General features: G+C 46.6%; 1 protein-coding gene across 1 annotated transcript; it reads right to left on the bottom strand.

The window, feature by feature from the left end:
* Positions 1-1167: 1167 nt before the first annotated feature.
* On the bottom strand, positions 1168-25148 carry GABRA3 (gamma-aminobutyric acid type A receptor subunit alpha3). Its single transcript, XM_035112062.2, has 9 exons — positions 25029-25148; positions 19161-19228; positions 8358-8578; positions 7403-7485; positions 5532-5666; positions 4308-4460; positions 3191-3402; positions 1378-1515; positions 1168-1326 (listed from the first exon to the last, which is right to left on the bottom strand). The coding sequence occupies exons 2-9, from the start codon at positions 19161-19163 to the stop codon at positions 1168-1170; spliced, it is 1104 nt and encodes a 367-aa protein (XP_034967953.1). The 5' UTR covers positions 19164-19228; positions 25029-25148.
* Positions 25149-25366: the final 218 nt, after the last annotated feature.

Here is a 25366-nt window from a genome sequence, read left to right as displayed (position 1 = left end):
TTATGAAAGTAAACAATATTATTATTCCTACATGACAGACTTCTGTGTTATTCTTTCGTTTATGGGGATAAAAGGGGGAAGGTCCAGTCAGCTAGAACACACTGGATAATTACTAAGGTTAAGCAACATTGTCCCAGAAGTTTCCACATTTTATACCACAAAGGGATGGTAATTTTAAACTCTTCTAACCAGACGATAAACTCACACAAGTGAGCATGAGGAAGGATAAATAATGAAGAATATCCTATCCTATGCTCCAAACCCATCTAACATCCCACAGGCTTACTTTTGTTCCAGGGTTATAAAGTTTGACTCAGCTAACTAGCCACAATTTGTGGTTGCCACCACTCCCCTCCCCACTGGTAGGCACAGAGAACAGGGTCACCTCTCATTTGTGTGGGGTGTGGAAAAGGGAAGAGGGCCTGGTTGCTTTTCCCTGCTTTAAAACTGCAGAGGGAAGGAGAAACCCAGGGTAGGAGGAGTCTGTGTGGTTCTGGGAGGCCTCATCATCAGAGGATGGGGTGCAATGTCCCCTATCCTCCAAATCCATCCAATATTTCCAAACTCCCAACATCCCTGCTTGCTGGAGCTGATAGGACTTGCAGTTCAGCAACATCTGAAGGGCCACAATTTCCAGCCTCCATCATTGAAGGAAAGAAGCAGAGCAGAAGAGGAACCACCAAGACAAACTCACCAAGGGATGAGAAAGGTGACCACTGGAGACACCAGGGCAGACCATCAGAGGTCACTAGAAGGGAAGAATAAACTGCTCTGCATTCCTCAGCAGAATTTAGCATGAAATGAACTGGGAATGAAGCCAGCTCCCATTGACGTGGGGCAAGCAGGGGACTCTGGGGAGAAGGATGTCAGGCTCACCACACGGGAGGCACCACTTTTCTATTATACGTCCTCTCAACACATACCTCCACACACCTCCACAACAACAACGAAATAGAAGAGACCAAACAAGTAACAAATGAAAAGTTCTTGGGGTTATCCTTGTAAAAAATCACAGTTTGATTTGCATGGGGAGAAGGAAGAAGTCAGCTGATAAAATTAATAAGAAGATAAAACTAATATAGAACCAGCCGGGGGACAAAGGAGCCCCCACAGAGACTCCTCTGCCTGGGCCACATGGACAGATGGAAGCGGGGCAAGGGGCTTGCTTCATTCCTTGGGGATCATGCCCTTGATAGCCGACTCCCGGTTGACGTACGTCGCCCAGTACACCATGTTGAAAATGGTGAACAAGACCGGAAAGACGATGCGGGACATTTTGTCTACCTTGCTGACACTGTTGTAGGTCTTCTTGTTCTCAGGAGGCTTCTCTTCCAACCGGGCCACCTTTGGGGGTGCAGCAGCAGCAGCAGCCGTGACAGGTGTGGCTGTAGTTGCTGATGCACTCTTGGCAATGGTGGGCAGGCCTGGCTCCTTGGTGATGTTGAGGGCATACGTTGTGCCAACAATGTTGTAGGTGTTGTTGGTCTTCTTTGCCAGCATGATGGGCTCTTTTTTCTGAGGAGGAATGAAAAAAGTATTTGGAAACCAGCCCAGAAACAGCTCCCAGAAACACTCGCTACTGCAGAAATAAAAGGCTTGCAAAAAAATCAACCAGATGAACTTGGTGCAATTCAAAAATGCACCCCGTCAAGCAGCAAACATGGATTAGGGGGAAGGGGAGCATCTGCTGTGCACGTGGAAGGCACCTGGTTCAATGTCCAATGGCATCTCCAGGCAGGGATGGGAGAGACCCCCTGCTGGAACCCCTGGAGAGCCACTGCTGCCAGAAGTGTTGACAATACTGAGCTAGATGGACTAAAGTTTGACTAATTACATGGAAGCTTCTTGTGATCCTAACATTTGGGGGAAAGGGTCAATGTAGCTCAACGACACAGAGCATCTGCTTTGCATGCAGAAGGTCCCAGGTTCAATCCCCAATGGCATCTCCAGGCAGGGATGGGAGAGATCCCTAGCCTGATACACTAAAAGGTATTGTCAGTGTATTCAATGCTGAGTCAGATGAACCAACTGTCTGACTAGTATAAAGCAGCTTCCAATGTTCCTAGAGTAAACCACGCCTGTGAGCAGCAAATGCCACAAATCCTTGCCAAACATGGCATCTCCAACAGGAAATTTTTGGCCAATGAAATCTCAAATCATGTATGTGTGCTGCCTCACACCAGAGGGAATATGCAGGTAGGGCTCTTCTCTCCCCCTCCCCCCTTTTAGAACAAGAGCAGTATCTATGTGATTTCTCAAAATCCCTTTACACAGCAGGTCATCTGTGTAATTCTACGTGACATTTTACACATTGCAGGGCTTGAGATCATCTTCACTGATGTGGGAAGCCAACTGGCCTTTCACAGGTGAAAAAATGCTTCTGGGTTATAGTTATTCTCAGAGCTCCTTTGGTGATGCGTAAAAGCCATACAGGATAAGCAAAAGGGGGGATTAGGGGCAGCAGCAACAATGGACTCCCTTTCTCTCTTTCTCTCTTTCTCTCTTTCTCTCTTTCTCTCTTTCTCTTTCTCTCTTTCTCTCTTTCTCTCATTCCCCCCCTCCCTGCCTCCCTCCCCCCCTCTTTAGGCTGCAAAACATTGATGTTTAGCTCTGTTTGGAGTAAGGCAGAGGTTCTCAAACTTTTGGGGGCCAATCCCCCTTGGTTCCATGAACTCATCCCCAGTGCCCCCCTACCCTACAAAAGCACTATTCAAAATAGCAGCTTTTCTAACTCACTAAGGAAGATAACAACACCATATAAGTCAAAACAGTGGCAATTAATTGCACATTTATTCAAAATCCAATTAAAACCCTTTTGTTTAATTAATTCAACAAAACTGATGAACTTTGATCCGGTGATAGCCGCTTTCCAAAATCTGATTGTCACTTACTCCTCCTGCACACCCTGCTACCCCCTAGGGAATCCCACCCCCACAGGGTGTGCTACCACTCACTTTGGGATCAACCATACTGTACTGTTTTTAATATTCGGTTGGAAGCTGCCCAGAGTGGCTGGGGAAACCCAGCCAGATGGGCGGGGTATAACTAATATATTATTATTATTATTATTATTATTATTATTATTATTATTATTATTATTACCAAAGTAAGGTTTCAATGCCTCTTCTTGCACGTCAGGTTCTGATTCCTCTCCCTCTCTCCTGCCCCCACCAATGACTCCCTCTCTCACCTTCAATTCTTGGGCCTCCAGAACCTTCTTGCCATCCCAAGACCAGCTGCGTTTAGTGAAGTAGTTGACGGCGGCAAACTCAATCAGTGCAGAGAACACAAAGGCATAACAGACAGCCATGAACCAGTCCATGGCCGTTGCGTATGCCACTTTGGGCAAGGAGTTTCTTGCACTGATGCTCAGGGTGGTCATGGTCAGGACGGTGGTGACCCCTGTGGGAACAAAACCAGAAAAGGCACTGCTGAAATGAGGCCACATGAGGTTTTCTCCCTCTTGAGGGCAGTGGGGGAATCCATTGAGCCTCCTTGGGCTGCTTTGTCACAGCAGCCACTGCCCTAGATGCCCCAAGAAAAGGTATAAGGAGCCGGTGCCACACCTGAGCACAGTCCCATTGTCAACACCAGTGGAGCTGTGTCTAAATTATACAATTATGCTGCAGGATTAAATTAGCGAGACATTTAAAATAGGGCGATGGGGAACCTGTAGGGGCCCTCCAGGTGATGTTGGACTACAAATCCCATCATCATCACTATCCCTGACCATTAGCCACTCTGGCTGCTGGGAGTTGGAGTGCAGCAGGATCTAAAGCAGGCACCCCCAAACTGCGGCCCTCCAGATGTTTTGGCCTACAACTCCCATGATCCCTAGCTAACAGGACCAGTGGTTGGGGAAGATGCGAAATGTAGTCCAAAACATCTGGAGGGCCGAAGTTTGGGGATGCCTGATTTAAAGGGAACCCACCGGTTAGCCACCCCTGATTTAAAGAAGAGCTAGTTCAGCATCTTGTTGTCACAGCAGCCAACTGGATCCCTACCTGCAGTTCACAGCAACTGATAATCAGAAGCAATACTGCCTTTGACAGTGGAGGTAGGACATAGCCACCATGGCTAGCAGATATTCCTGGGGGAAACCTCAGAATTTAAGCCTTATGCAAATGTCCGTCATCAACATGAAGGGAGTGTGGCTGACAGGCAGGAAGGTCCCTGCTGCTGCTGCTGCTGCTGCTGCTGCTGCTGCTGCTGCTGCTGCTGCTTCTCTCCAGCACCAGTCTTGATGCTCTCCCCGTCTCCCTATTTCCTCCAGTCACCCCTCAGTCCATCCTCCATCAGAAGCTCACCAAACACTGTCCGTGCTGGAACACTCTCTCTGTTGAGCCAGAAGGAGACTTGGGAGAGGATGACTGTCATGATGCAGGGTAAGTAGGTCTGGATCACAAAATACCCAATCTTACGCTTAAGGTGGAAGTAAGTGGTCATCACAATGTAGGTTCCTGCAGAGATATGGAGGGGTGGGGGGTAGAGAGGGATACAAGGGTTTTTTTATTTGCCTTTTTTCTTTTCTTTTTTTGTATCCTTGCCAGTAAATATGATTTATTAAATTTGTCAGTGACTTTATCTTGCCCAGGGCAACCCAAGGCAGCTTACAACCAGCCAACCAGCCAGCCAGCCAGCCAACCAACCAACCAACCAACAAAAACTCCATATAGATTAAACCCCACATACATTAAAAGCAATGGGAGGGAATACATTTAAAGCATCCCACCCACTTTTAGAAGGCCACAGATAGTTAAAGGCCAAAGGCCTGATTGAAGTGGAAAGTTTTTGCCTGGTGCCTGAAGATCTGTAAGGAAGGAGGAAGGCAAGCCTCCCTGGGGAGGGTATTGCACAAGCAGGGAGCCACCACTGAAAAGGCCCATTCTTGCACTGCCACCCTCCTCAGCGTTGGCCCACCCAGGAGGCAAGGTAAGGGGACCACCTTGAGGGGATCTGCAGATTCGACCTCCAAGGATTGCATCACCAACTGCTGCTGCTGCCGCCACCACCACTGCCTCTGCCACTGTGGCACTAATGGCTGTGGCATGCTCCTTGGAAGCTGGATATGCTTCCTCCTTGGCAGCACCTTCACCGGTGCCACCTCTATAGTGGCCTATTTGTGAATAGGAAGTGCTGCAAAACAATGCATATAAAAACTGACGCTGCAATTTTCACCTGAGACCATTCTCTGAGTGCCCCATCTGTGGGAGGTCCAGAGGGTAGGGACAGAAGAATTGGTCATTTTCAGTTGTAGGCCCCCCTCACTTGTGTAATGCTATCTCCAGCGAGGATTGCCTGGTGCCATCATTACATAGCTTTAGGCACTAGGCAAAAAAACAAAACCCCATTCCTCTTTTACCAGGGCTTTTAAGTATTGTAAGACTTGTTAAACAAGTGAGATGTTTAGTCCCGCCTTTGTGGTTCCTGCTCATCATGAAGAATCATAGGATTGTAGAGTTGGGAGGGATGCCCAAGGGTTATGTAGTCCGACACCCTGCAGGAAACCATCCAAGGAGGCTCTCCATTACCTGTGCTGGATTCAATGGAGTCTCTCCCCACATTGTGGCCAAGGAGGTCATACTGATTCAGGCGGGAGCCTTCTTCGGCCACCTCCACTTTCCCATGGGTCCAGGTGTAGATCACCTCTGTCTTGGTGTAGGCATCTGTGGAGAAAGCAGAAAGGATGGGATGGAGGAGGTTTAGCTACACCCTAGCAGAAGGGGGAGCATCTCCAAAATGGTGCCCAGAATGGCTTCCAAAGGTCAACCCCAACTTCAGGAAAAGAGACACCCATTAGAAATCTGTATCTGGCACAGAGACACCTGACTGAAACCCTGCAGCCCCTCAAGGTGTGGGAGGAAAGGAGGCTGCCACCTGGGATCTTCCACACCCTGCAAAAGACTAGTGGTGGTTCCAGCAGCTCCCATTGGCCTCTCAGATAACCAGGCTACTGGACCACTGGAGATATTTCTGGACTGCAGCCCATGCTGAAGCATCAGTGAGCACTCAAGTTAGCCAAAGCAGGTGGAAAATAATAAGCCCACACTCAGAGGCTTGTCCCAGAAGGCAACCTCAGTGGGGCCCCAGAAGCAGCAATTGGAAAGGACATGCTGACTTGGGAGGTTCAGTTGTGCTGCTCAGGGATTGCTCCAATTAGACCTGGCTGCTCATGGCAGACAAAGAGAGGCCACAAAAGCAGCAAAGTCTGTGGCCAGTGGGGACCCAAGGAGAGGGCATCAAAGGCTCCATGTCAAAGAGATACCAGATGTTTGCCAGGCTGGCCACACCTGTGGGAACCAGACTCTTGACTCGACACACCACACAGTGAAGCTGGTAGTGGGGTACCAGCTGGTTGAGCAGAGGGGAGCAGGGAGGTCATTAGGTCCAGGAGCTCTCAGATCCAGTATGGCAAAGCAACATTGATCCCATTTCCATATCATGTGCCAAGGAAATCTTCCCCTAGCTGGTTGATCAAATATTGATTGGACTTTAATTTATATTATTATATAATATATATATAATATATATTATATAATAATGATGATGATGATAAACAAAGCACAACATTTGCAGTTATTTGGTGCTTTCCTTTAGACTGGTCTGCATGCATGTGAGCTTGTGATTTCTTATACTGCAGGGCATAGAAAGGAGTGGGAGGCACTGAGGTCTAAACCACTGAGCCTCTTGGGCTTGCCGATCAGAAGGTTGGCGACTCGAATCCATGCGATGGGATGAGCTCCCATTGCTCTGTCCCAGCTCCTGCCAACCTAGCAGTTCGAAAGCACACCAGTGCAAGTAGATAAATAGGTACCGCTGCGGCGGGAAGGTAAATGGTGTTTCCATCACAGTGTCCCGTTGTACTAGAAGTGGTTTAGTCATTCTGGCCACATGACCCAGAAAGCTGTCTGCAGACAAACGCCAGCTCCCTCAGCCTGAAGCAAGATGAGCACTGCACCTCATAGTCGCCTTTGCCTGGACTTAACCATCCAGGGGTTATTTACCTTTACCTTACTTTGCATGTAAAAATAATTGTTTTAGATGATGATGAGTGGATTACAATAATTCAAAAATACAATATTAGAAAGAATTAAGACAATTAAGGGGAGCATGGTATTCCACAGGAAGGGGTTTTTCTAGAGACTGCTGTCCTACAATCAATTTTCACCCAATTCTGTATAAGGTGGAGGTATAAACCTCAAAGTTCATTTATCTGTGAGGAAAAATTACACTTTGGAAGGCGTTTGAAAATAGAGGTTCATAGCAATGCAGGATGTCGCTTAAGCTCACACTTTCAGGTGTGCTTGCTCGCCTGCTAACTAGCCTGCCAAGGATCCATACCTGCTGCCTTCAAGCCAAGAATGCAAGGGCACTTTGCTTGTGCTGTCAGGAAAGTACTTACAGCTCCCAAACTTCAGGGGACAGGCATGCACGTCCATTGGGAAATCCTCCAGGTGCATCGGACACTCCGCATGAATGGTCAATCTACAAGACACAAAGACCACTGCCAATGGAATCTCCAGGTGTTAAACCCACCTGTTGCCAACCCTGCTCTCCCACTGCAAGCAAGGAGTTTCCTAGGCAAACTGTTGTCCAAATGGACATTTCCTGAGAGCGAGTTGTGCTCCTGTAGCCCACTGCTTTCTGAAATGATCACTGTAATCCAGATGCTCACGTCCACACATTTCCATGAGGGATTGCAATGCATACTCTTAAAGCTGCATAAGCAGCACATGCTTCTCCCAGCACAAAGGGACACAAAGGCATTGCAGGATTGGGAGTCATTAAACTGCAAAAAAATACCAAGAATATTCTGCTGAAGCTTTATTGCTTGTGAGGAATAAACCAAGGGAGGAGATGGACTGAACCAGGGATTTTGAACAACATCCTGCAAATCATTAAGACCGTCAGTAAAATGAGAAAGTGCCTACTAAGTCACGCCAACGGCCCATGTGATATGATTATGCTGACAGCTCAGACAGGGAAAGGCAGAGATCCCCCTCACCCCATTCTGCGCCTCAGGTTCCTCTAAGCTGTCGGGATTGATCCAGTGGCTGCATACTTTATCATATCCTCCTACTACCCCTGAGCTGTGGTCTCCAGAAAAGTTGCATGGCAGCTGACTCTTCCCAATGGAGCCTAACCTGCACTGTCTGTGGCACACTCAGGTTGGTTGTAGGGCTGTGAAGATGCTTGGGCAGCAGGAGATGCTAGTCAAGCTGCAGGTAGGCCAGAGGAAGATGCCCAAGGGGAACCCTCTGGTGCCCATTTCAGATGAGAGGCTCAATCCCTTCCAGGAGGTGATGGCGGGTGCTGAGTAAGGAAGACATGCCTTGGGAAGCAAAACCACCACCTACCTCATGGTGTAAAGGAGGGTACCATTGTCCACCAGTCGAAGAAGCTTGTTGGGTGTGGTCATGTTGTGAGCCACCGATTTCTTGCCATTGTGGAAAAAGGTGTCAGGTGTCCAGATCTTGCTGGCCAACAGGTTGTTGAGGGGGAGGATCTTCATGGGGCCATCAAACTTTAGCCTCTCATCTCGCCAGGACTGCCGGAAGAAAACATCAATTGTGTACTCCTGCCAGAAGAGAAGATGCAGGTTTAGATTTTAAATAGTTATTCTGCAGATGGCTCACATATGCAGAAATAGTTCTAAAAATAAAATAAATCCTCAGTCCAGTGGACTTCACAAAGTTAAAATACTTTGGTCTTGAATGTTTTCAGCCAGGCAGATTCTTGTTCCATCTATCTATGCGGCAGAGGAATTCCCTATCTTGTATACTTACCCACAGCAGAGTTAGATCCACTAGTGAAAGATATAAGAATATAAGGACATGAAAATATGAGACTCTGGATCAGGCCAAGGGGGGATCCACCTAGTCCAGCATCCTGTTCTCACAGTGACCAACCAGATGCCCATTATGCAAGCAGGACCCAAGCACAAGATCCCTCTCCCTGCCTGGGGTTTCCAGGGAGAGAGGGAGAGAGAGAGAGACAGAGAGATTCCTTTCCAGCATAATTGTTGTGGGGCCACTTTCTGCCAGAGAGCCTGGAGGGGAACTGGGATAGTCCTTGGCATTCTGAGCCCACCAATGTGCTCACATCCTCCTCTTCCCACCGACATGGGAACCAGATGTGTAGTGAGGTCTGCCCTCAGCATTTCCAATACTTCTTTGGGACCTCTTTTCCGCCCTTTCTTTCTTCCATTTGCCCCATAGTCTTCCCCCCTCTGTACCTCTCCTCCAACATGCACTCATTCCCACACTGCCAAGCTCTGCCTGCCTGCCTGCCTGCCTGCCTGCCTGCTGCTGTGTCTGTCTCTAATCTGCTCCTGGCAGCCACCTTTCCTCCCTGCTGCTAATCTTGGCTCTTCTTTTTTTGCCTTCTCAGCAATGCCCTAGCCTGCCTCCAGGAGGATGACATAGATCTGCTAGTAGAATTTAGTCACCCCAGAGCAGATCCACAGATTAAGCTGCTTTCACAGCCCTGCTCTCTACCCAGGAGCCTGGACTGCAGATGAGGGAAGGGGGTGCCACAGATGTCCAAAAAGACAATTCTCCTCTGGAGGAAATAGTGGCAGTTAAGAGTGACACAGCACAGTACTGTAGAAGGATCATCTATTGAGGGCAGGTGTGGACTCAATAATAACTTAAGAAGAGCCTGCTGGATCAGGCCCATGGCCCATCAAGTCCAGCATCCTGTTCTCACAGTGGCCACCCAGATGCCAAGTACAAGGGCAACACACTTCCCCTCTGTGGTTTCCAGCAACTGGTATTCAGAAGCATTACTGCCTCTGACCAAAAAAGCACAGCCATCATAGCAAGTAGCCATTGATAGCTCTCTCCTCCTTCATGAATGTGTCTAATCTTTTTAAAGCCATCCAGGTTAATGACCATCACTGCCTCCTGTGAGAGTGAGTGTCATAGTTATGTGAAGGACTTTCTTTTATCCATCCTAAATCTTCTAATTTTCGGTTTCATTGGATGTCCAGGAGTTCTAGCGTTACAAGAGAAAGAGATTTTTCTCTGTGCACTTTCTCCATGCCCTGCATCATTTTATAAACTCCCATCATGTTGCCTCTTACTTGCCTTTTCCCTAAACTAAAAAGTCTTCTTACTTCTTAAGGGAATTGCACCATCCCCTTGACCATTCTGGTGGCCCTTTTCTGAATCTTTTCCAACTCTGTAACATCCTTTTAGAGGTAAAGCAACCAGAACAGTGCAAAGTACTCTAAATGTGGCCACACCATAGGTATGCAAAATGGAGCTGTGGTATTTGCAGTTTTATTTCCAGTTCCTTTTCTAATGAACCATAGCAAGGAATCTGCCTTTTACACAGCTGCCACTCACTACATATAGAGGAGGAAGGGTGATTGCAATTCCTCTTTTCAAGTCAGGGCTCATCCGCACTTGCCTGTGCTCTTCATTTTTAAGCACATTTCTGTGCTTTAAAACTCCCTTTCCTACTGCTCTCTCTCTCTCTTTTGGGTCATGGTGCTTTCCCCAGGAAAACCCACTCTTTACCGCTGAATCAGAGCAAACAGAAATCTGCAGGGAACCCGAATTGCCATTTGATCTGATCCAGCATTAAAGAGTGGGTTTTCCTGGGGGAAGTGGTGCAGCAAAAAATCCAAGCACTCGGACACAGACCAGGAAAGTGTGGACCTATGCCTAGAAAGCATGGGCAAGAAGGTAAGTGTGGATGAGCTCTTTAGTTAGAATTAAGGTGTTTGACACTATGGTCCAGAGCACCTGCTATAAAGATTGGAGTTGTTTCCGCAGACAGGGCACCACTGATTAATAGGCAAATATGTCTGACAAATCAGATATGGCTGAAAGTGGAAAACACACAGCTTAAACACACACACACACACACACACACACACACACACACACACGAGAAGTAAGTGGATGAATCATAATAAAATTGGCCCTGAAATTGGAACTGTACATTCCACAAGCATTGCCTTCTTGAGCTGCAACCCAAATAGGAAGTAAGGGAACACCCAGCTACTTAAAATGAATTTGAATCTCCAGGACCTGATGAGCTTGCAGATGTAATCTCAGAGCCTCTGTCTATAATCTTTGAGAATTATTGGAGAACAAGTGAGGTCCTTGCAAACTGGAGGCAGGCAAATGTCTCCAACTTGGAAGCGGGGGGAGAGGACCCAGATAACTACTGACAGGTCAGCTTAACATCAGTTCCAGGAAAGGTCCAAGAACAGATAATTCAACAGTCAGTCTGTGACCACTTAGAAAAGGATGTTGTGATTACTAAGACTCAGCATGGGTTTGTCAAAAAGAAATCTCATTCTTTCTTTGATACGAGTTACAAGTTTAGTGGATCTGGGTTATGTGGTGGACATAGGGTATCTCAATTTCGGTGAGGCTTTTGATGAAGTTCCCCATGATACTCTTGCACAGAAGCTGATAAAATGTGGACTGGATCAGGTAACTGTTAGGTAGATTTGTAAAAGGCTGACTGACAGAACCCTAGAGTGTTCATTATTGTTTCCTCATCATCCTGGAAAAAAGTGACAAGAGGGGTATCGCAGGGTTCTGACCTGGGCCCACAGTAGTTCAACGTCTTTATAAATGACTTGGGTGAAGGAATTGAGGGGATGCTCATCAACTTTGCAGATGACACCAAACTGGGAGGGCTAGCTAATGGCACAGAAGACAGAAAGGGGATTCAGTATGACCTTAACAGATTAGAGAACTGGGCCCAAACTAACAAAATGAATTTCAATTGGTACAAATGTCAGGTTCTACACATAGGCAGGAAGAACAAGCTGCATAAATATAAGATGCACGAAACCAGGCTTGCCAGTTGTACATGTGAAAAGGACCTAGGGGTCTCAGTTAGACCCCAAGGGTAACATGAGTCAACAGTGTGATGCAGCCGGGGGGGGGGGGAGCTAATGCTATTCTAGGCTATATCAAAAGAAGTGTTGATCAAGGGAAGAAATAGTACCAGTCTATTCTGCCTTGGTTGGACCAGACCTGAAATACTGAGTCCAGTTCTGAGTGCCACAATTTAAGAAAGATATGGATAAACTACAAAGTTTGCAGAGGAGGGTAACCAAGATGATCAAGGATCTGGAAACCAAGTCTCATGAGGAATGGTTGAGGGAGCTGGGCATGTTTTGCCTGGAAAAGAGGAGTCTGAGAGAAAATATGATAGCGCTCTTCAAATGTCTAAAGAGCTTTCCCATGGAAGATGCAGCAAGCTTATTTTCTCCTGCTCTGAAGGATTCAAACCAATGGCTTCAAGTTACAAGAAAGGAGATTTGGCCTAAACATCAGGAAGAACTTTCTGACAGTAAGAGTTGACTGGACTCCATTGGGAGATTGTGGATTCTCCTTCTACTGAAGTTTTTAAGCAGAGGTTGGATGGCCATCAGTCATGGATAATCAATTGATATTGCTGCATTGCAGGCGGTTGGATTAGATGACCCTTGAGGTCCCTTCCAACTCTACAGTTGTATGATTCTATGATTTTACTTATTTTAGGTGTTTTTATATGAATTAAAGTGGTTGGATAAAGTTTAAATGATCGTATTTTCCCTCTCACATCTCCTCAAATCAAAAAGAATATACTGTAGAGAACTACTGTAAACATAGGCAATGCCCTTTCCCTCTGCCGTCCAGCTTTGGTCCTGGTGGCCTGCTTGTATCTCAAAAGAAGATCCTGGGATACAGTAATCTAGTAACACATGTGTATACGCAAAGTTGTATCAAGGCCCCACGACCTGCAAAAGGCAGTTAACTGAATACCATTCTTTTTTGTGCAAATTATTTTAATTATTAGAATGCACATTTTTTTAAAAAAAAAATACCCCCAAATAAAATGTTTTAGGTTGGTAGAGCATGAGACTCTTGATCACAGATTCATGAGTTCAAGCCCCATGCTGAGCAAAAGATTCCTGCATTGCAGGGGGTTGTACTAGATGAGCCTTGTGGGTCCTTGCAGCTCGGCAATTCCATGATTCTATGTGTGAGCATGAGAGAGCTGGTCCCAACTCTCCTCTGAATTCCATACTCTTGCCCTACCCCTCCTCTCAGTTACACAAACACTGAAACTGAATAGGAAGGGCAGCAAAGTTCTTTCCAAGCACTCCCCCACCCCCTCTAATGATTCATCAGTGGCACCAAGGACCCAGCAACAAGTTCAGGAAAACAGAACCTTCAGCAGCAGTTTCTGTGGCAACGCTGGTGCGGCTGGTAAGTGCAGATGATACCCAAGACATGACCAGTTGTTGTTGCTGCTGCTGCTTCCTCCCCCCTCCCAAAAAAAATTCCAGGGCTGCCCTTCTCTTCCTCTTGACAGATGCTGGGCATTTGCAAACCCCCCCCCCCAGTTCCTTCCCCCTTGGAAGAATGGAAACACCCCAATGAGCAAGAAGTCAGAACTTCTTCATCTCTGATGCTGTGGTGGGCCTTGAACAAGTACAGCTGCTTTTGAAGCCTCCTTCCTGTAACTTAAGACCTGCTGATCCCAATTGGAGCATTCAGGACCAAGGCAAGCAGCTTCATGTGAGGAGTCATGGACAGACTGACTCCCTGTTCTCCAGCCAAGGAAGACAGTGCTACTTCTGGATCTGAGCCTTCTTGCTCCAGTGCTCCAGCCACCCACTCACCCACCCATCCACTCAACGTCTCTGTCACACCAATATCCAGCAGTTCTTCTCCCTCCCCTCTCCTCCTAAACAGGAGGTGATGGACCAGGAGCAAGAACCTGGGGTTATAGTAGATAGCTTGATGAAGATGTCAGCCAATGTGTGGCAGACATGAATAAGGCAAATTCCATGCTGGGGATTGTTAGGAGAGGGGTTGAAAATAAAACTGCCATTATCATGATGTCCTTATACAAATCATAGAATCATACAATCTTAGAACTGGAAGGGACCCAACGGTCATCCAGTCCAACCCCCTGCAATGCAGGAATCTCAGCTAAAGCACCCATGACAGATGGCCATCCAAGTTCTGCTTAAACACCTCCAAGGAAGGAGAGTCCACCACCTCCCAAGGGAGACTGTTGCACTGTCGAACAGCTCTTACTGTCAGAAAGTTTTTCCGAATGCTTAGTCGGAATTTCCATTCTTGTAACTTGAAGCCATGGGTTTGAGTCCACCTTCCATAGCAGGAGAAAACAAGCATGTTCCCTCTTCCATGTGACAGCCTTTAAGATATTTGAAGATTGCTATCATATCTCCTCTCAGTCTCCTCAGTTCCAGGCTAAACACACCCAGCTCCTTCAAGCACTCCTCATACGGGTTAGCTTCCAGACCCTTAATCATCTTGGTTGCCTTCATATGCACATGTTCCAGTTTGTCAACATCCTTCTTAAACTGTGGAAACCAGAATTGGTTCTATTACTGTCCTTGATTTGGACACTATACTTCTGTTGATGCAGCCTAGAAGGGTTAATTCAGTGTTAGTGGAGCTGCTACTTTCCCACTTGGTCTGGCTTCTGACTCTCTCTCTCTCTCTCTCTCTCTCTCTCTCTCTCTCTCTCTCTCTCTCTCTCTCTGTCACACAACAACAACAACATGTCCAGTTCATCCAAAATAACAAGGCACAAGCAAAGTTTCCTCATGGCTTGGCCAGGGTAGCTGATCAATAATCCCTGTACTAAAGGGGTGTGTGAGTGGGTGTTTGTGTGTGCAGGAGGGAGACCAGCCATGCCATTGGATGGAGTGATGTGACTGCCCCACATAGCTGATTTGGGTTGTCATCAAAAGGTATCACATTCTTATCCCTCTTTTTACTATTGGGTGTTGACTGCCAGGGAAGGGAAAATGCATCTGTCGGCTCTCAGGTGGCAAAATAACTTGACTGGCCTTGCAAGGCACTGCTTCTGTGCATCTTGGTTGGGGAAGGGGCATTTGCTGCCCCCTCCTCAGGCTCCTTGAGTCAGCCCTGTGCCCTTCTATCTAGAGGGAATAGTGTCAGCAGCATTTCTTCAATTCAGATGCCAACCCCCCCCACACACACACAAAAAATAATACCCAAAGGGGCATCACATTTCCCATGCATGGATGACATCTGTGGAACCGAAACAAGCTTGTGTGGATGTGGCCATATTATTCTTTACCAGCCCACCTTGTTCCGAGCCCTCTTTTGAAAATCACACAGCAGACCGGGGGGGGGGGGGGGAGAGAGACCCTGTTCTTCAATACCTCCCATTTCCCTGTTCTCCACAGTTCATTATACAAGCTCCCTTATTCAAATATGCTCCACCTTAGAAGTAATTATGAGAGACTCCCTGAGGCTTGGATGACTGAATATATTATGGCTCTTTGCTTTGGTGTGAAGAGAGAAAAGTGAGTGTGACAGAAAGAGAAAGAGTCAGAAGCCAGACCAAGTGGGAAAGTAGCAGCTCCAGTAACACTGAATTAACTCCTTTCCCCAGAGGAAGAGGGCCTTCCAAAGCCAGAAAGAGCCCATTGATGGGGAACTCCTCAAAATGGGATATTATAATACATTATTTCCCAGCCCTGCTGGGCCAGTCACTCCAATTTCTGCCTGATCCTTTGGAGTCCAGCTCCCATGACTGAGCAGCTTCACAGTCTATAACCATGGAAGATTATAAGAAGAGCTTGCTGTATGAGGTCAAAGTGGGCCCATCTCATCCAGAATCCTTTTCTCAGAGTCACCAAAACAGTTGCCTATTGAGCACAAAAACACTCCCCTCCTGCAGTTTCCAGCAACTGGTATTCAGAAGCATCACTGTCTCCAAATCTGAAGATGCAGCATAGTCATCATGGCTAGTACCATTGGTAGTCTTATCCTCCATTAATTTGCCTAATCCTCTTCTAAAGCCACCAAATTGGGGGGAAATCACTGCCTCCTGGGGGAAGGAGTTTCATAGTTTAACTCTATGCTATATGTAGGAGGACTTCCTTTATTCTATCCTGAACCTTCCAACATTCAACTTCATGGGATATCTAAGAGTTCCAGTGTTGTGAAAGAGGAAGAAAAACTTCTCTATCCACTCCTCTCTATGCCATGCCTGATATCAGAAACTTCTGTCATGTAGCATCTTACTTGCCTTTTCTCTAAACTAAAAAGTTTGTTGTTGTTGTTAGTTTTCATACCAAGGATCATGGAGTGGTTTGCAATATAAAAACACTAAATACATACCATAGTAACAAACAAAAACAACATCCCCATTTAAAAGCCCATAGATTGGTTAATCAGCTTAAGGCCTGGGAGAAGAGGGATGTTTTTACCTCGCACCAAAAGGTATGTAAGCAGGGCATGAGATGAGCCTCCCTGGGTAGAGCATTCCACAAGCAGGGATCTACTGCAGAAAAAAACACGTCCTTATCTTGCCAACCTCCAGACCTCCCATGGAGGGGGCATGCAATGAATGGCTACAGATGATGATCACAGGGTCCAGGTTGGTTCATATGGGGCAAAGTGGTCCTTGAGGTATTGTGTTTAGCGTTTTATAGGTCAAAACCAGCACATTGAATTGGGCCTGGAAACTAATTGGCAGCCAGTACAGTTGGGCCAGGATTGGCATTATATGCTCAACCCGTCTTGCCCTGTTGAGCAATCTGGCTGCTGAAGTAGCTGAAGTTTCCAAACTGTCTTCAGAGGCAGTCCCACATATAACACATTGCCAAAGCATAGACCACAGAAGTTAGACTACCCTTGTCCAGATATGGGCACAGCTGGGCCACCAGCTGATGCTGATGGAAGGCACGCCACACCACGCCACTGAGGCCACCTGAACCTCAAGCAATGGCAAAGGATCCAGGAATATCCACAGCTGTAGAAAAAATGAAAGAATCTCTCTCAAAGAGATTTTTACTGCTTACATCTTACATGATCCTTTTGCAAGGAAACCAAGCTCTTTATTTTTAAGTCATGGGGAGATTCTTCTTTATTTTACTACCAAAGGATGGAGGCTTATTTGCTGTAACTCCTGAAACACTGTGCATAAAAAACTTCATTTATTTGCAAAGCCAAGTGTCTTTATTCTAGCCTTAAGTATTTTCATGGGGAACATTTGTTTAAAGGTGGTTGAGGGCAGATGTAAACCTAATCAAGTTTTAATGTTTTTGGAGCAATTGCCATTCTGCTGTCTCTGTTACAAGAGAGTAAGAATCTCTCTTCCCAAACTCTCTCTCCAACATCACCCCTGTAGTATGTGGCTGTCCTGCGACTGGCCGGGCTTAGTGACCTGTCACTTAAAGTCACCTGGGCACAAAATACCTCTTGTTGATAAGAGTCCAGGTATTTTGTTGACTCTCCTGAAGCTTACATCAGAAGCCAAAGGTGACTATGGAGACTAAGTTTTGCTACCTTAGTATATGCCCAGCTTTAATATTCTGGTTTAGCATTTTATCTTAAATTTGATTGTGCATACTCATTATCACTCTCTTTTCCCTATTTTATATAGTCTTAAATCAGTAGCTGGGACTTGGAATTCTGCTGCTTGTCTTCCTCTTCCTGAGCAGCCCACCAGAAGGGCTGTGGAAATGGCATCCCTTGCCCTAAATGGCAATATACATGGGTTGTGGAGAGTACAAGCAGAATAGGACACTCATTGCTACTGGGCTACCATAAGAATGGTCTAGACTGACTCCATCAGGCACAAGTCTCACCAGCATAGACTGGTGGCTCTGTTTTGATCTTCCTGTGGAAGACAAATCCAGTTGCCAAGGAAGGAACAGCCACTCCCTATAGTGTCTCTCCCCTCCCCCTCCCCCAGTTCAACGTGCTTGGAGACCTCCAGACTATCATGGTCACATTTAGAACACAAAAGGAAAACAGGGCACAGGTGTCCGTCAAGCACGGAGCCCATAAAAAGCACCTCTCCTGGCGAGGAGAGTCCCCACCCCCAAAGCTTGCATCATCCTTTATTAATTGGGGAATCCCAGGAAGAACTAATTCTTCATCAGCATTTTCATTTATAGGCCCCTTGTGGTTTGGGATTTTTGGGCACAGAAGCAACTCTGTGTGCTGCTTTCTGACAATGATTTAGGCTATTTCAATTAGGCATGCAGCTGTGGGAAGAGAGGCCTCATTCAGTCCTTAGGAGTTCTGCCAGCTGTGTCCCCTCAACCTTCCAGCCATCCCTCCCTTCACATTTTCCTCATAATAGCAAACACTTTGAATCTCCTTCTGCCCTCTTCATCTTTGCTGCCAATGGAATAAGGATCAGCTGCAAACAGGTGGCTCTTCTAGTGGGCATGCCTGGTAGAGAAATTGGGAGCTGCCTACCTGCCCAAGCATAAAAAGGTGCTTAGCTCCCATGACAGCTTGTCCTTCATTTCCCTTGCTACCCACTTTGGGAGGGAACAGGGGTGAGGATGGCTATTTGGAGAGGCTGAGAGGACACACCAGCCCCACTGACCTGGGAAGAGCTGATACTTACACTTTGCCATCAGCAGCTGGTACATGTCCATTCACCCCCACAAAGGGACCTTGCCTGCCACGACCAGATGCAAAGGTCTGGAAGGATAAGGATTCATGCAGGATAAGGCTATCAATGACTACTAGCCATGATTGCTATGTTCTACCTCCACAAGTGAGGCAAAAGGATGCTCCAGTCAAAATATAAAATTCCATGATTGCTAGGTGACCTAAAGGCTAATGCACATGGAGTTCCCTGTAAACTCCTAGAGATCACTCTGTGAGGTCACATCCTCTGCTTGGAGAGGCAGTAAAGGTAGCAGTGGCAATATGATAGTTATTCCTTCCTTCCTGCTCGGAGAACGTTCTCTTTCTCATCATGCAACTGTAGGGATAGGATGCAGGGTCTGTGTGCTCCTAAAAACATGTATTTTGTAATCTAGGAGTATATTTTTCCGGACTTATTTCACTGCTATTTTCTGCTTGAATCAAGTCTGCAACGTTTTTTGTAACTAAACAATATTTTTATATTCTTAAATTACAGGTTTTTATGTTGTTATTTTGTTTAGAGGGATAAATAAAGGGGAAGATGCAGTCTGCCCAAGACATCCTGGATATTGATAGAAAGCTACACAGTCTTTTCCCCCTAGTTCCCGTGTTGATACTGCGAAGGATGAGATTTTTTAACTCTGCTAAACTAGATGCTAATATTACTCAAGCATGTAAGAGGAAGGCTAATTAATAAATAATTGATCCTATCCTACCTTCCAAATCCATCTCAACAGCACCTACCATGTCTGTGTCCGAGACAGGCCCAAAACTTGTTACATAAATGTTGGTCTTTACTTCAGTTACTGTATCTGGAAGAAGCAAAAAGGAAGAAAGCAATTAGGGGTGATTTGCATGGTGAATGCTTCCATGTGTAATTTCTGCCTTAACTTTGTTTGAAATCTCCAGGCTTGCTGCTTCCCTGGATTACAGTAGAATGATCCACTCTTGTGCTTAGCTGTGGTAGACACTGAACAATGACCAATTCCATAAACAAACACAAATGGGCCTCTGATCAGGGCTTTCATCAGGGATGACTTCTTCCAAGTGCCTTTAAACAGCACATAATACCTTCTGCAAAAATGGGGTCATTTTGAGCTTAGACTCCATGAGCTCCACAGCGCCTTTGGAGAAGCATTTAAATGAAACACTCACTCAATTCACAAAACAGTGATTTTATTAATGCTTTGGATTTGTTTGTAAATGCAAGTAGTGGCTCTCTTCACAGGCTTCTCTCTCAGGTGAGGTACACATATTTGCAAATCCTGATGGGCAGGTCCTCCCAACAGATGCCTCCCTCCCTCCTCCTCTCCTCTGGTTGCTCTCATTCACAGAAAAGGACACCTCTTGCCCCATGATATCTCAAAACGCCAGTGAGTTTTGAAGTCTCCCGAACATCCAGCCCTCCAGTGAGAAATGAAGTTAGCACCACTTGATTTAAAGGCTTAGAGCTGTTTGTTGACATGGGCTAATCTGTTGCCAAGCCATAGTTCAATTGAAATAACCAAAGCCGCATAACCCTGTCAGGGCTGCCTGCCTGCCTGCCTGGAGCTGAGAGGGCTCAGACTGGGAACATCTGAGTCTGTGTGGCTAAAGTTGCACCTTCCTGGACAGGGATGACCATCCTGCATGGTGGGTGGGGTGAGAATACTGAGCTGCCTGAACAGGTGGCACAACATGAAGATCATGAAGAAAAGGGGTCTCCAGGTGCACATCCCACTTAGAGCTGAGAAGAAGAAGAGTTTGGATTTGATATCCCGCTTTATCACTACCCGAAGGAGTCTCAAAGTGGCTAACATTCTCCTTTCCCTTCCTCCCCCACAACAACACTCTGTGAGGTGAGTGGGGCTGAGAGACTTCAAAGAAGTGTGATTAGCCCAAGGTCACCCAGCAGCTACATGTGGACGAGCGGAGACACGAACCCGGTTCACCAGATTACGAGTCTAGGGGCCCACTGCACCACCCTTCTCTGCTCAGGGTACTGATGCTTTTATGATGCTTTTATGATGTCAGGGGCTGTTATATCAGTGCCTTGTCTCCTCTCAAAAGCTACTTGCCTGCCTAGGAATTAACTTACCCCATGCTAAGGAAAGGACAAATCAAGGCTAGGTGCAGAGGATCAAGAAGAATCAAAGCATGCAGAGCTGAAGAGCAGCAAGCAGAGCTTCTGGAAGCACAACTGAAAGTCAGTGCACATAGTGAGGAGGGCAGAGGAGAGCATAAAATCACAGAACTGTAGAGCTAGAAGGAACCAAAGCAACATATATTCCAATCCACTGAAATGCAGGAATTGCAGCACTATCAAAATTGCAGCACTGTCATAATCAGGTGCTTTGGAAGACCTCTGGGAACAGAGAGAGGTGGGGAACTAGTACTGCAGATAGATCTTATGGGCCCCAGGAAGCAAACTTATGTAAACTGCAACCTCTAAGTGGAAGAACCAACACTAGACAACCAGGAACCAAATCTAAAGGAAGACTTTTAAAAAAATTGAATAGATGATTTACATATAATATGCTGTATTACCATGAGGTCAACAGTCAACATGATCTTCTTACTGCCCAGCTGCAGGAGAAATGCCAAGAGCAGAGATGCCCCTTCTACATTGCCTTCATAGACCTGATGAAGGCCTATGACTTCATCAGCTGAAAAGGACTCTTCACATAAATCAATGATAGGATCCCCACCTAATCTTCACAAGGTGATCATGTCCTTCCACAAGAAAATACACAGCACTATCCAGTATGAGGGTTCATCCTTGGATGCCTTCCCTATAAATGTTGTGTGAAACAGGGCTTTATAACAGTAGGAGCTGTCCAACAGTGGAAAAGACTCCCCTAGGAGGTTGTGGACTCTCCCTCCTTGGAGGTGTTTATGCAGAGGTTGGGTGGCCATCTGTCGTGGATGCTTTAATTGAGATTCCTGCATCGCAGGGGGTTGGACTAGATGACCATCTCAGTCCCTTCCAACTCTACAACTTTGTGCGTGTGTGTGTGTGTGTGTGTGTGTGTGAGAGAGAGAGAGAGAGAGAGAGAGAGAGAGAGAGAGAGAGAGCAGTGCTTTTTTCTAGAAAAATAGGTGCTGGTACTCATCATGTTGTTACAGAAAGTGTCACTTTTTAACCCAAAAAAACAAAGAGGTGCCAGTACTGTATACCCTTGAAAAAAAGTTAGTTAGTTAGTTAGTTAGTTAGTTAGTTAGTTAGTTAGTTAGTTAGTTAGTTCAATCCAGAAAAGAAACTGTGGAAGATTCTTCATACTCTACAATACTGTGATTTCGTGATAGGTTCCCACGAGGCCCTGGGGGCTCCTCTTGGCCACAGTTCTGTAATGCCCTAGTGTGTCTCATGCATTGTCATTTGCTAGACTTGCATTTTGTCTTTTGGGAGCTCCGAGTGCTCATTTCAGGAGTTTAGAGACCAGCATCACACTCCAAGCCATTTATTCCCAGTCTAGCTGCTGCTGATGTGGCACAGAATGCAAAGAGCACATGGGACAGACACTCTTGCCCATAGCTGGTTTTACATCCTCATTGATCCCCATCTCAGCACAAACCAGATAGGAAGTACCCAACCCACACGGATGCTAGATGTGGCAATGAGATGCTGACAGGTCACTTGTAGCAGGTGGCACCTTGCTTCCAAGTTACCTGAAGGACCCACCAGTGGCGGAGCTTCATGCTTCAGCACCGGGGGGCAGAGAGCAGGCAGGGGCGGGGCTGACACGCGTCCCAGGGGCATGGCACGGATCCTGGGGGCGTGGCACGCCACCTGTGGGGGCGTGGCACCCAGCACGGGTGGGCGGACAGCCACAATGGCACCCTACCAGGATCATGCTGCTGGGGGCGGTGTGCTCCCCCCGCACTCCTCTTCCTCCTCCAGTGGGACCCACACCTTACTGCCACCTGCTACTGGAGGTGGGGAGACAGGAGCATCTTCCTGGTCTGCCTAAGCAAGTGAGCATGGGCTACAATTAAAGCTCAGTGGCAGAGTATCTGCTTTGCATGCAGAAGGTCCCAGGTTCATTCCACAATGAAATCTCCAGGTAGGGCAGGAGGGACCCTGTCTGAAACGACAGATGTACAGGCAGTCATTGTAGACCAGTGATGGGCAACCTTTTGAGCTTGGTGTGTCAAAATTTGCCAAAAAAACGAGCATAACTCAGGTGGTGTGTCACTTCGAGAAAAAAACCATAATTTCATGATATTTATAGTTTAAATAACAAAAATGTATGGTTGCAATATATAACTGTATTTAATAAACCAAAAACTAATTATTTAACCAAACCAAAAACCCCTTATTTATTACAAAGTGCCCAGAGTTGTTGAGCTTTTGGGGGGGAGCTGCTGACCAAAGTTTTGGAGGGTTTTTGGGGGGGGGTGCAAAAGTTGCTTTGCTTTTCGGGGGGGATGCCCCAAAGCTGCTGCGCTTTTTTGGAGGGAAAGAGAACAGAAATAAATGGCGGATAATACCTTCGCTGGAACTAACACGCAGCACCGATATAGTCTGCTAAAGCACCAAAAAACCCAGCACAGAATGGGTTAAAAAATGAACGCTGTTACACCCAATCATCGTCTGCCAAAGCGCCAGAAAAACAGCACAGAAAGGGTTAAAAAACCAATCTCTGGCTACCAGCAACAACAACAAAGGATCTGGGTTTTAACAGCGGAGACAAGCTCTAGCAGAGACAAGCTGTAGGAGGAGCGGGAGAACAAATGGGGGGGGGGACAACAACAACAACAGTGCGAATGGGCCGATGGGGCGCATGCCAGCAGTGAGGGCTCTGCATGTCACGTCTGACACGCGTGTCATAGGTTCGCCATCACTGTTGTAGACAATACTGAGCTAGATGGACTAATTGTCTGACTTGGTTCAAGGCAGCTTCCTATGCTCCTATGAGCAGGAAGAGAAATGCCAATGCCTGAACTGAAATCTCTGGTCTTGCTGCAGGAGGGCTGATCATCTCTCTCTTCTTTCATACCTTTATCTCCTTCCCCCATTCAGAGGCAGATTTAGAGCAGTGTGACTGCTTGTACTGCACTGGGTGCCAAGCCTAGGGGATGTTGCAGGGTGTCGCAACTATGACGTACCAAATTGAGCAGAGCAGAAGGCAAGGGGCAGAGGTGCTGAATTTTGGCCTCACACAGGGCACTGCTGAAATCTGAAGAGCCCACCCCTACCCCATTCAAGGGCTCTGCAAGGAGAGCAAGCCAGCAGAGTGTGCATGAATGTGAGTGTAAGGATGAGGTAGCCACATGAAACAGCCTCTGTTGGATCAAAAAAATTAAAAAAATCCTTCCTTTTCCTTAGAGACCAACTAAGTTTGTCATTGGTATGAGCTTTCGTGTGCATGCGAAAGCTCATACCAATGACAAACTTAGTTGGTCTCTAAGGTGCTACTGGAAGGAATTTTTTTAAAAAAATTTGTTTCGACTACGTCAGACCAACATGGCTTGTTGTTGTTGTTGTTGTTTAGACGTTTAGTCGTGTCCGACTCTTCGTGACCCCATGGACCATAGCACGCCAGGCACTCCTGTCTTGCACTGCCTCCCGCAATTTGGTCAAACTCATGTTCGTAGCTTCGAGAACACTGTCCAACCATCTTGTCCTCTGTCGTCCCCTTCTCCTAGTGCCCTCAATCTTTCCCAACATCAGGGTCTTTTCCAAGGATTCTTCTCTTCTCATGAGGTGGCCAAAGTATTGGAGCCTGAGCTTCACGATCTGTCCTTCCAGGGAGCACTCAGGGCTGATTTCCTTAAGAATGGATAGGTTTGATCTTCTTGCAGTCCATGGGACTCTCAAGAGTCTCCTCCAGCACCATAATTCAAAAGCATCAATTCTTCGGCGATCAGCCTTCTTTATGGTCCAGCTCTCACTTCCATACATCACTACTGGGAAAACCATAGCTTTAACTATACGGACCTTTGTCGGCAAGGTGATGTCTCTGCTTTTTAAGATGCTGTCTAGGTTTGTCATTGCTTTTCTCCCAAGAAGCAGGCGTCTTTTAATTTCGTGACTGCTGTCACCATCTGCAGTGATCAAGGAGCCCAAGAAAGTAAAATCTCTCACTGCCTCCATTTCTTCCCCTTCTATTTGCCAGGAGGTGATGGGACCAGTGGCCATGATCTTGGTTTTTTTGATGTTGAGCTTCAGACCATATTTTGCGCTCTCCTCTTTCACCCTCATTAAAAGGTTCTTTCATTCCTCCTCACTTTCTGCCATCAACATGGCTACCTACCTGTAACTCTGTTGGATCAGAAACTGACATTTCATTATCTTAACTGTTGGGCGGAAGGACTTTAACTAATTGACTGAAGGGGATCCCAAGAAACCACAAATCCCCAGGAAGAGAGACTCCAGGGAGCCCTAGGATCAATAGCCACCCCCAAGGAGTAGTTGCTTCTGCCAAACTGGGGGAGCCCTTCCCTTATGCAAACAGTCCAAGGAAGCGGGGGGCAGGCAGCTTTAAGTGGAAATGCAGTTAGATTGGAGGGATGGTGCATATATTTTTTGTTTGTTTGTTTGTACCCCACACACACACACACCTTTTCCCCTGCTGTGACATCAGGAAATGCCATCAAACTTGCACAGACAACTAGCTGAAGTAGACTGACCTCCAAGCCCAGGTCTCAGTCGGTTGTCATATCCATCCAGCAGCCGGTCCAGGATGCGTGTGAAGATGGTGATGTTGTCTTTGTTGTCATCATCGATAATATCTGGGCCATGCTTTTGAGCCAGTCTGCCATATCAAGGGAGAACAGGAGGGTTAAGGTTTGTCGCTTCTCCAATGATGCTCTGTGCGCGCTCACACACACAAACACACACGCACAAAATCCCATCCCTGGCCTGCGCTGACTTTAGGCCTTCTCTAGATTTTTCTGCTTTTTTACCTTTAATGGTCCTGCCTCCACGTGTCCTTATGTTAACTCCAACTGGACACAGAGTATCTGTT

Source organism: Zootoca vivipara, chromosome Z (genome assembly GCF_963506605.1).
Source record: "Zootoca vivipara chromosome Z, rZooViv1.1, whole genome shotgun sequence".
NCBI classification, from domain to species: Eukaryota; Metazoa; Chordata; class Lepidosauria; order Squamata; family Lacertidae; genus Zootoca; species Zootoca vivipara.
The sequence above is the reverse complement of the archived record's forward strand: the minus strand, read 5'-3'. Positions and strand labels throughout refer to the sequence as shown.

Coding starts and splice junctions, on each gene's coding strand:
- GABRA3 (XM_035112062.2), bottom strand. Junction 7,486..8,357: donor ACCCTCCTTTACACCATGAG/GTAGGTGGTGGT, acceptor TGTGTCTTGTAG/ATTGACCATTCATGCGGAGT. Junction 1,327..1,377: donor CAGCAACTACAGCCACACCT/GTCACGGCTGCT, acceptor CGGTTGGAAGAG/AAGCCTCCTGAGAACAAGAA.